This window comes from Coregonus lavaretus (genome assembly GCF_964263955.1).
Source record: "Coregonus lavaretus genome assembly, chromosome: 29".
NCBI classification, from domain to species: Eukaryota; Metazoa; Chordata; class Actinopteri; order Salmoniformes; family Salmonidae; genus Coregonus; species Coregonus lavaretus.
This window is the reverse complement of record NC_140016.1, coordinates 25,112,794-25,123,852: the sequence shown is the minus strand read 5'-3', so window position 1 is coordinate 25,123,852 and position 11,059 is coordinate 25,112,794. Positions and strand designations below refer to the sequence as shown.

Here is an 11,059-nt window from a genome sequence, read left to right as displayed (position 1 = left end):
CATTGCGTTCATCCACCTCTGGCCTGCTGGCCCCCCTACCTCTGTGGAAGCACAGTTCCCGCTCAGCCCAGTCAAAACTGTTCGCTGCTCTGGCACCCCAATGGTGGAACAATCTCCCTCACGATGCCAGGACAGCGGAGTCACTCACCACCTTCCGGAGACACTTGAAACCCCACCTCTTTAAGGAATACCTGGGATAGGATAAAGTAATCCTTCTACCTCCCCTTACCCCACCCCCCCAAATTAGATTTTTTTTAAAATACATATTGTAAAGTGGTTATCCCACTGGCTATAAGGTGAATGCACCAATTTGTAAGTCGCTCTGGATAAGAGCGTCTGCTAAATGACGTAAATGTAAATGTAAATGTAATATGTACATGTAGGTCGAGTTATTAAAGTGACTATGCATAGATAATAAACATAGAGTAGCAACAGCGTAAAAGGGGGGGGCAATGCAAATAGTCTGGGTAGCCATTTAATTAGATGTTCAGGAGTCTCATGGCTTGAGGGTAGAAGCTGTTTAGAAGCCTCTTGGACCTAGACTTGGCGCTCCTGTACCGCTTGCCGTGTGGTAGCAGAGAGAACAGTCTATGACTAGGGTTGCTTGAGTCTTTGACAATTTTTAGGGCCTTCCTCTGACACAGCCTGGTATAGAGGTCCTGGATGGCAGGAAGCTTTGCCCCAGTGATGTACTGGGCCGTACGCACTACCCTCTGTAGTGCCTTGCGGTCAGAGGCCGAGCAGTTGCCATACCAGGCAGTGATGCAACCAGTCAGGATGCTCTCGATGGTGCAGCTGTAGAACCTTTTGAGGATCTGAGGACCCATGCCAAATCTTTTCAGTCTCCTTAAGGGGAATAGGTTTTGTCGTGCCCTCTTCACGACTGTCTTGGTGTGCTTGGACCATGTTAGTTTGTTGGTGATGTGGACACCAAGGAACTTGAAGCTCTCAACCTGCTCCACTACAGCCCCGTCGATGAGAATGGGGGCGTGGTCGGTCCCCTTCTTTTTCCTGTAGTCCACAATCATCTCCTTTGTCTTGATCACGTTGAGGGAGAGGTTGTTGTCCTGGCACCACACGGCCAGGTCTCTGACCTCCTCCCTATAGGCTGTCTCGTCGTTGTCGGTGATCAGGTCTACCACTGTTGTGTCATCGGCAAACTTAATGATGGTGTTGAAGTCGTGCCTGATGGTGTTGGAGTCGTGCCTGGTCATGCAGTCATGAGTGAACAGGGAGTACAGGAGGGGACTGAGCATGCATCCTCATGTTTCTGCATGATAATACACGGCCCCATGTTGCAAGGATCTGTACATAATTCCTGGAAGCTGAAAACGTCCCAGTTCAATGTCACCCATTGAGCATGTTTGGAATGCTCTGGATCGACGTGTACGACAGCGTGTTCCAGTTCCTGCTAATATCCAGCAACTTCGCACAGCCATTGAAGAGGAGAGCGACAACATTCCACAGACCACAATCAACAGCCTGATCAACTCTATGCAAAGGAGATGTGTCACGCTGCATGAGGCAAATGGTGGTCACACCAGATACTGGTTTTCTCATCCACATCCCTATCTTTTTTTTAAAGGTATCTGTGACCAACATATTCATATCTGTATACCAAGTCATGTGAAATACATAGATTAGGGCCTAATGAATTTATTTCAATTGACTGATTTCCTTATATGAACTGAAACTCAGTTAAATATTTTAAATTGTTGCATGTTGCGTTTATATTTTTGTTCAGTATACTTCTATGAGTTGGTAAACAACCTGAAAGGGTGCATACTGCCAGCTGGAGTGTGTTATTTGAACAGGTATAAAGCCAAGGTTATCGATTTACTGCCACCTACAGTTATGGAATGTTTGCTCACAAGCATAATTCATTGGCTGATCCCATAGGAAGCCTCACCCAGCTGAGTCCTCAATGGTGCTGCCCATCCTAAAATGGGATTTTGTGCACTAGAGTCCTTATCTATCTCTATGGGAAATTAACGCAATGGGTTTTATTTACGAATTGAATTGAGTTTCCCATCTCCTCATTTCTTAGTATTTCTGGTATGGTGTGTGCTGCACGAGTTTTGCAATTTAAAATGGTCACACTGATATTGATCAGAACACACCTCACCGACCAAAGGGGAGCAAACTTACCTCAAAGGCTGTTGAAGAACAGTGCACACGGTTTTTGGGAAATGTGTTGTTCACTACAAACCGTCACGCAAAGTAGCAAATATTGAAACGAACTGAATGCACCCCGGTTTCCACTTGTGTCTTCTTCTGGAGTGCGGTGGTTTAGTTGGGGATATTGACCTGGGAGGTGAAGAGTGCCACCTATAATTCAGGAGGGAGCATTAAAATAGAGGCCAACATAAACATTTGTATAAATATTGTAATATTTAATTTAAAAAAATAAATGAAATGGAAATGTACAACATACACAAATCTGAAACATTTAGCTCGATGTCTCAACCATTGATGTGTATAAACCTTGTATTGAAGCCACCGGGCAGCCATATTGGCACTCCTTCTCAGTTATAAAAACTATTTTGGAAGCTATAGCAATGCATTTATTAATGTCTGCATTCGTTTTTGACACTTTTATTTTATTACAGACACCTTAATGCATACTTTTAAATGATATTATGTGAGCTAAACATAAATATGAAAAATATATAAAAACATTTTCCTTAAAGTATTTTTTCAGAGAGTATTAATGTTACAGTCCTCACTACAGCAAAAAAAATATTTAATACATGTAATTTTGTCCTTGTAAAATTGTATTGAAATAATGTAGAATTCCATTCATTCCCATAGAGTACCACAGCATGAGTCATAATAGCCATAAAACGTAGCAGTCAAACAGGGAAATGGTTCCAATCGTCTTTCCACCATTAATCTTTCCCATAGGGGATTTTAGAAACGCTTAAAATAAGGGCTGTGTTTCGTGTAGGCTAACCCTGGCTTGACGTTTTGATAACCATGTAAATATATCTAGGACGTGGTGACTTTTATCAATATATTTCCTGAGTGGCGCAGTGGTCTAAGGCACTGCATCGCAGTGCTAACTGTGCCACTAGATCCTGGTTCGAATCCAGGCTCTGTCGCAGCCAGCCGTGACCGGGAGACTCATGGGCGGCGCACAATTGGTCCAGGGTAGGGGAGGGAATGGCCGGCAGGGATGTAGCTCAGTTGATAGAGCATGGCGTTTGCAACGCCAGGGTTGTGGGTTCGATTCCCATGGGGGGCCAGTGTAAAAAAAATATGTATTCACTAACTGTAAGTCGCTCTGGATAAGAGCGTCTGCTAAATGACGTAAATGTAAAATATTTGTCTGTATTTACCCCCCAAAATGAAATGCTAATTAGCTGCTAATGTGGCTATAATAAAGAACTGCAAATGCCATGATGATCTGGATCGAGTTAAAGGTAAGAATCTCTGGATTAACTATCTAATGTTAGTTAAATGTAGTAATTAATAAATTGGCTAAATTTATTTAAATGGACAATTCTGTGAACTGTCTTGTGCAAGTTTTAAATTGACACAATACCTGTTAGCAAAGGTGTCAGCTAGAAATGAAGTGCAGGAGCTTGCAGGGATTTGTCATTTTGCATGATGTCTACTTTGACACTAATTATCATTTTCGATTCTTTTTTTATTTATTTATTTGATTTCACCTTTATTTAACCAGGTAAGCCAGTTGAGAACATGTTCTCATTTACAACCGCGACCTGGCCAAGATAAAGCAAAGCTGTGCGGAAAAAACAACAACAACAGAGTTACATATGGAATAAACAAAACGTACAGTCAATAACACAATAGAAAATCTATATACAGTGTGTGCAAATGTAGTAAGTTATGGAGGTAAGGCAATGAATAGGCCATAGTGCAAAATAATTACAATTATAATTTAGTATTAACACTGGAGTGATAGATGTGCAGAAGATGATGTGCAAATAGAGATACTGGGGTGCAAATGAGCAAAATAAATAACAATATGGGGATGAGGTAGTTGGGTGGGCTAATTACAGATGGGCTGTGCACAGGTGCAGTGATCTGAGAGTGAATAGAGCTGAATATATTGATAAAAGTCACCTTGTCTGAGAGAGATTTACATGGTTATCAAAATGTCACACCAGGGTAAGCCTACACAAAATACAACCCTTATTTTAAGTGTTTCTAAAATACCCTATGGGAAAAATGAATGGTGGAAAACCGATTGGAACCATTTCCCTATTTGACCTCTAGGTTTTATGGGTATTATGACACCTCCACTGTGGAGGACTGCTGCTCCTAGGGAGTGCCAATATGGCCAGTACATAGCATCAGCATTCCAGGGTTTATTTACGTCATTGCTCTAAACCATGCATCACCTCAAAATGTCATTTTTTAGGATACGGTTTTTCATGAGTGTACGGTAATGCCTACTACGCATGCGCAATGTCCTCAAGCGTCCTCAACGGTGCTTGGAAGGGAGGATATAAAGTTGGATCTATTTTTCCTTTGTCATATTGTCGATTGGTTTATCTACAGTGTTCATACGTATCGGTTGTCGTTTATAACAAACAGTGTTTCGTTATCGAAGAGTTCAATATCCTGATTTCAGCGACTGCACGGTACGTAACGCTAGCTAGCATTACTAGCCTAGCTGGCACTTGAGCCAAAGATATGTGCTTGAGCTGTAGGTTAACGTTAGCGAGCTAGTGTTGTATTCAAGAAAGAAGCTTTATGAGGATAGCGACGATTGTTAGTTAGCCGGCTTTGTACTGTAACGTTAGTTATGCTACACATTATGGTCTAACCTTAGTGGTATTGTAATAGTAGTCGAGGTAGCTAGATTACCTACATTCTAAAGCTTTTGGTAGCAATCAAGCTAACGTTAGCTAGCTAAACCTCAAGTGGTAACGCGGTAAAGATGGTTTCCCATTCACGGTGTGGTTGGTGTGCTCCTTGACTTTCCTCGCGCCTGTCTTGCTCAACTGCCGTATTTGTTGATAGTGAGTAGCTAGGTTACTATTTAATTACTAGCTAGAAAAATGATCATCCTTCAGAAGCTAGTTAGGGACTTAGCCACTGGTTTACAGGTATGTATGATGCTGCTGACTAACGTACCGGTACGGTAGTAGCTAACTAGTTGTCACTGATAATGTGACTTGGTAACGTTAAACTTAAGCTAATGCTGTTCGTGTTACAGTTGAATATCTGGCAGGTACAGTTTCCCATATCCATCGTGTGATCTTCACCGCAGCGAACCCATGGCTGACTCGGTGGAGACGTTCCAGACCCATCTAACCTCTGTCATGGACAGTTTGATCCGCGCATCGGTGTGCGAGATCACCAAACTGTTCCAGGACACGGTGAATGACTACCTGGTGGAAATATCGCTGAACAGGAAGGAAATGGACGCTCTAAAACTCCGACTCCGATTGACCGAGAACAAACTGAGAAATGAACGCAAGTACGGGATGGGGTGGGCAGAGAATCGCCGCAATGCTGGTTTGATAGTGTCGGAGGACGGTGGGCGGAAAAAGCGGAAAATTGAAGTGCCTCGTAAGTGTTCATATTTAGTAAGTACAGCCACAAAAGCATCACATACCATAAAGTAGTTTGTTACACATTTGTCTTTCCCTATGTATAAAACTGACATCATTCATCATATTATGATATGTGATTGCATTTCAAATCAACACAAGTTGATTTCTTGTGTACCATTAAGTCGAAAGCCTGTAATGCTTGTGTGAAGAGGTACTTGTTATGTTGGAAGCCATCTGGCAGAGGCTGAGCTGTCTCCTCTCTCCTTCCCTCTCTACTCCTCCGCTCTCCCTCCCCCACCTCCTCTTCATGTTCTCTCTTTCACCTCCCCCACTCCTATCTCCGCTCTCTTCTCTGCTTCCCTTCATCACGACCTCTCTCCTTCTCCCTACCCCCACCTCCTCCCTCCGCTCTCTTCTCTCCCTCCCTCTCTGCTCTTCATCACGCGCTCTCCTTCTCCAATTCTCTATTTGCTTTCCTCTCTCCTTTTCACTCCCACCCCCTCCGCTCTCCTTCACTCTCTCCCTCTGCTTCCTCTCCCGCTCTCTACTCCGCCTCCTCTCCTTCATGCGCTCTCCCTTCCCCCAACTCCTCCACTGTCACTGCTCCCCTCTCACCCCCTCTCCTTCATGCTCTCTCCCGCGCCATACTGGCCCTCCTCCTCCCGCTCTCCTCCAACATGCTTTCTCCCTTCCCCCAACTTCTCCACTTCTGTCACTGCTCCCCTCCCTCCCTCATGCTCTCTCCCACGTTCCCCCTCTCCTCCGCCTCTCTCCCGCTCCCTGCCATCTCTCCTCTTCTGTCTGCTTCCCTTCCTCTCCTTCATAATGCTCTCTCCCTTCCCCCTCTATCACCGCTCCCCTCTGTCCCTCCCACTCTTCTCTCCCTCTTTCCTTCATGTTCCCTTCTCCTCTCACCCCATCCACTCCCCTCCCTCTCTCCCATCCTCCGCAGGAGGAAAGCAGACGCTGGCCCCTGCCTTAGGAGTCGCGTGGGAGGAAGGAGGCGGAGGAGCAGCAGCAAGGGTAGTAACGGGGGGAGGGTGGAAGGAGGCACGCGAGCTCTACCTTATCCAGTTCCCTGGGGAGGAGGAAGGAGAACTAGAGGAGGAGGGGGGCTGTGTTTCGGGAGAGGGGGAGGAGACTGACAACATCAAAGAGGAGGTGAGGGAGACGAGGAGTCTGAATGTGGCACACACAACGTCACTGCATCAGAGACGACTACACTGAACAAAAATATAAACGCAGCATGCAACAATTTCAAAATGTTACTGACTTGCAGTTCATATAAGGAAAACAGTCAATTGAAATAAATTAATTAGGCCCTAATCTATGGATTTCACATGACTGTAAATACACATGTGCATCTGTTGGGCACAGATACAGCACCTTAAAAAAAGGTTGGGGCGTGGATCAGAAAATCAGTCATTATCTGATGTGACAACAATTTGCCTCATGCAGCGCGACACATCTCCTTCTCATACAGTTGATCAGGCTGTTGATTGTGACCTGTGGAATGTTGTCCCACTCCTCTCCAATGGCTGTGCGATATTGGCAGGAACTGGAACACGCTGTCATACAAGTCGATCCAGAGCATCCCAAACATGCTCAATGGGTGACATGTCTGGTGAGTATGCAGGCCATGGAAGAACTGGGAAATGTACAGATCCTTGTGACATAGGGCAGTGCATTATCATGCTGAAACATGAGTTGATGGCGGCGGATGAATGGCACAACCGTGGGCCTCTGGATCTAGTCACGGTATCTCTGTGCAATCCAAATTGCCATCAATAAAATGCAGTTGTGTTCGTTGTCTGTAGCTTATGCCTGCCCATACCCCACCACCACCATGGGGCACTGTTCACAACGTTGACATCAGCAAACCGCTCTCCCACACAACGCCATACACGTGGTCTGTGGGTGTGAGGTCGGTTGGACATACTGCGAAATTCTCTAAAACAACGTGGGAGGCAGCTTATGGTAGATAAATAAACATTCAATTATATGGCAACAGCTCTGGTAGACATTCCTGCAGTCAGCATGCCAATTGCACGCTCCCTCAACTTGAGACATCTGTAGCATTGTGTTGTGAAAAAAAACTGCACGTTTTAGTGACCTTTTTTGTCCCCAGCACAAGGTACACCTGTGTAATGAACATGCTGTTTAATCAGCTTCTTGATATGCAACACCTGTCAGGTGGATGGATTATCTTGGCAAAGGATAAATGCTCACTAACAAGGACGTAAACAAATTTGTGCACAACATTTGAGATGTTTTTCTGTGCATATGGAACATTTCTGGGATCTTTATTTCAGCTCATGAAACATGGGACCAACACTTTACATGTTGCGTTTATATTTTTGTTTAGTGTAGTTTATCAAAATAACAATGTGTATCTGCATGTGGTGAGACAGAACAATGTTCTTAAACTGCTGTGTTTGAGTGACTGAGACACTGCAGCAGTGGTCTGGTAGATGGTGTGGATGTTGGAAACACAATTTGATATTCAGGTGCAGAAGTGCTTGTTCAGTAGGGCACTCAAGTGTGGAACATTGTAGTCACTAAACATGAACATAATTTTAGGAGGGAACAGTTTTGTATTCTACCAAGTGATTGAAAGAATACAATTACATTTCTTCATGTCATCTTAAACTGTCTAAACGTATGTTTACAGAAAATGCCCAGTGTAAAACTTGACCAGTGTTCTTTGTGGCACTTGTGACTTGGGGATACTTGTGACTTGTAAATACTTATGAAAGTGCACTTTGCATGAAATGCTGGGTGTGGTACTGCACTCTGCATTGCAATCATGTGTACTGTATTGTAATCTATAGGGCTGTAGTGGTGTGTAATGTAGTTATTTTTGCTCTGTCTGTAGTCCGGTGACGTGGTGGAGGGGGGCTACCAGCCTGCGTCTCTGCGGCTGATCAAGGAAGCCCTGAAGATGGACCCGCCCAACCAGAACCGCCATGCTGGATCCAGAACCCACAGCGAAGGTACTGACACCAGCTCAAAGCTCGGAACCAAAAACATTATTACAACTTTTGGATAGACCAATAAATTCAGTGTTCCCATTGGGGTTTTCTTGTAGGTTTCACAGGACACTTGTTAAGGCCTTTGGCTCTGTACAGTGTTGTGTCTGCAGTACATTGTTTGCATATGCCCTCATAGTACTGCTCCTCTAAAAGACCCTCTCTCTCTCCATCTCTCTGCCCAGTAGGAGACATGGAGTTCAGCCCTATGGCCCAGGAGGCCCCGAAGCGTCCCCCAGCCGGGAGGCCTGAAGAGGAGGATGAGGAGTGGGACGTGGGGTCCCCTCCAACAGAGGTGTCGGAGGGGGGGCTGAGCGTGGAGGACCTGAGTGGGCTGGAGACGGCCCTGAGGGCAGAGAGGGGGCGCGAGCAGGCAGCCCTGAGGATCCCCCCCACAGCAGGCTCCATGACCCCTGACCCGGAAGTAATGGCAGGCAGCGAGTTCAGCCTGGGCCAGAAGTACATTGGTCTGGATGGTTTGGAACAGGAGGGGCAGCTGGGGAGTCCCACACCCTCAGAGAGGGACTCTAGTGATGCCCTGCAGGGTCCTGGTGCCCTTCTGAAGGAAGGTCAGAGGGCACTGCCAGGGGGGGCTGGAGGAGAGCTGCAGCCACGCTGGCCCAAGAGGCTGAGGGACGGTGAGGGGATGGGGGAGCAGGGAGGCTCAGACGAGGGCCTACATCACCCGTCTGCTCCGGGTAGCGTGGATGACAGTGGTGAGGAGGAGACAGGGGACCTGATGCATTTCTGCATGCAGTGCGGGGGGGGCTTTGCCAACGAGGCTGCGCTGGAGGAGCACCCCTGCCCCCTGGGGGACGCCCACCTACAGGGAGGAGGGACGGAGGACACCCTGTTCCCCTGCGCCTCGTGCGGCCACGCCTTCAGCCATGACTGGGCCCTGAAGAACCATGAGTGTGTGTGCGCAGCCGAGCGGCCCCACCGCTGCGAGCTCTGTGGGAAGGGCTTCACACACTCACGCTCGCTCGAGAGGCACCAGGTGGTTCACACTGGAGAGAGGCCACACCGCTGCCAGCAGTGTGGGCGGAGCTTCAGTCGCCTAAGCAACCTGGAGAGGCACCAGCGGATCCACACAGGCGAGCGTCCGTACGGGTGCGAGGTGTGCGGCAGGCGCTTCAGCAGGGTAGAGTACCTGAAAAGACACCAGCTGATCCACAGTGGAGACAGAGACAAGGCCGGCAGCGCTCACCAGTGCTCCCAGTGTGGAAAGAGCTTCAGCGAACCCGAGCAGCTCAAAAACCATGAGTGCTTTTTATAATTTTATGCGTTTGATAATTGAGATTTACCATGATTTCTTTGGGGGGGGAAAGTTGGAAGAAATTCCTGCTCAAGGTAGAAGTTGCTCCCTAACAGATCTAAGATCATTTTACCCTAGCCTCAATCCTAAAGTCTAAAGCTCTGACCTTGGGTCAGTGGTTAGGGACAACTTCTACCTCCTCTCAAAAAGAGGGGGAAAAGACTATGGTGATCATCCAGGTTGAGATGAGATGTCGAATTGTACATGGAGAAACTTGTTGTGCGTTTTGTATGTTTCTCAAATGTACATTGTCTTTATATTATTAAATTAGTATTTTCACTTTGAAAACATCAATCATGGCCTTGTTTATCTTTACTTTATCGATGATGATAACAATTGGGTATTTTGTACTATTAGTTTGTTTTCTGTATTATCCATCAGGAATAAACACTTGACTTTATTCAGTGACCAATGGTCTCCTTTCATATACTGTCAGTCCTCTCCATACTGTCAATTGCCAATGAAGCTAGAAAATTGTGTTTAGTTATGTCCCAAACATTCACACAAGCTGTCCATTTGTCACACAGAGTTAGTTTGTTTTATATTGGATATTTTATTTTCTCTCGTCAATAGCTATTGAAGCAAGCATGCCATGACGAACATTTTATATTTTGAATCTGAGGATGGAGAACAATCAACACCTTTATTGTGTGAATATTTTTATTTATTTATTCTGATTTCAATATTTAAAAAAAAATCAAATTCAATACATAAAAGTGTGGATTGTTCTCCATCCACTGATTCAGAATCTACAATTTTCATTGTCATGACATGCTTGGTTCAATAGCTATTGACGAGAGAACTGAATATCCAATATAAAACTAATTTGACCTTGGCGCCAAACCAACCTACTGGCTCTAAAAAGTGAGAAACAACACTTTCCTGTGGATATTTTGTCTCGAGCAGCTGAAAGAAAAAACGCACAGACAACTGGTAGAGTAAGTTTAAATGTGATTGTATTCATCATTCTTGCTTGTAAGGAACATTTCCACGATGTTTCAGGCTTTATATACCAATATGTACAGCCTGATTAATCAGACTAACTTAATGCTCTCCATCTCTCTCCCTACAGAAGCAGTGCAAACTTCTGTACTATAGTCACACACACAACAATTTTGGTGGACTACAAAATATAGGAAGAGGGGTGTGTTCACATCAGCTCCTCTAGGTCCTTGTACCAGAGCAAA

General features: G+C 45.4%; 1 protein-coding gene across 4 annotated transcripts; it reads left to right on the top strand.

The window, feature by feature from the left end:
* The first annotated feature begins 4,427 nt into the window (after positions 1–4,427).
* Positions 4,428–10,280, top strand: LOC311104762 (uncharacterized protein). Of its 4 annotated transcripts, none has more exons than XM_084146661.1 (5): positions 4,428–4,610; positions 5,189–5,544; positions 6,481–6,689; positions 8,404–8,521; positions 8,743–10,280. In XM_084146661.1, exons 2-5 carry the CDS (start codon positions 5,250–5,252, stop codon positions 9,831–9,833), a joined length of 1,713 nt encoding a protein of 570 aa, XP_084002787.1. In that variant the 5' UTR covers positions 4,428–4,610; positions 5,189–5,249; the 3' UTR covers positions 9,834–10,280. The 4 variants fall into 4 exon arrangements, with proteins under 4 accessions (XP_084002787.1, XP_084002789.1, XP_084002788.1 ...); XM_084146663.1 differs by having other exon boundaries at positions 4,458–4,610; positions 5,243–5,544; XM_084146662.1 differs by lacking the exons at positions 4,428–4,610; positions 5,189–5,544 and having other exon boundaries at positions 5,763–6,689.
* Positions 10,281–11,059: the final 779 nt, after the last annotated feature.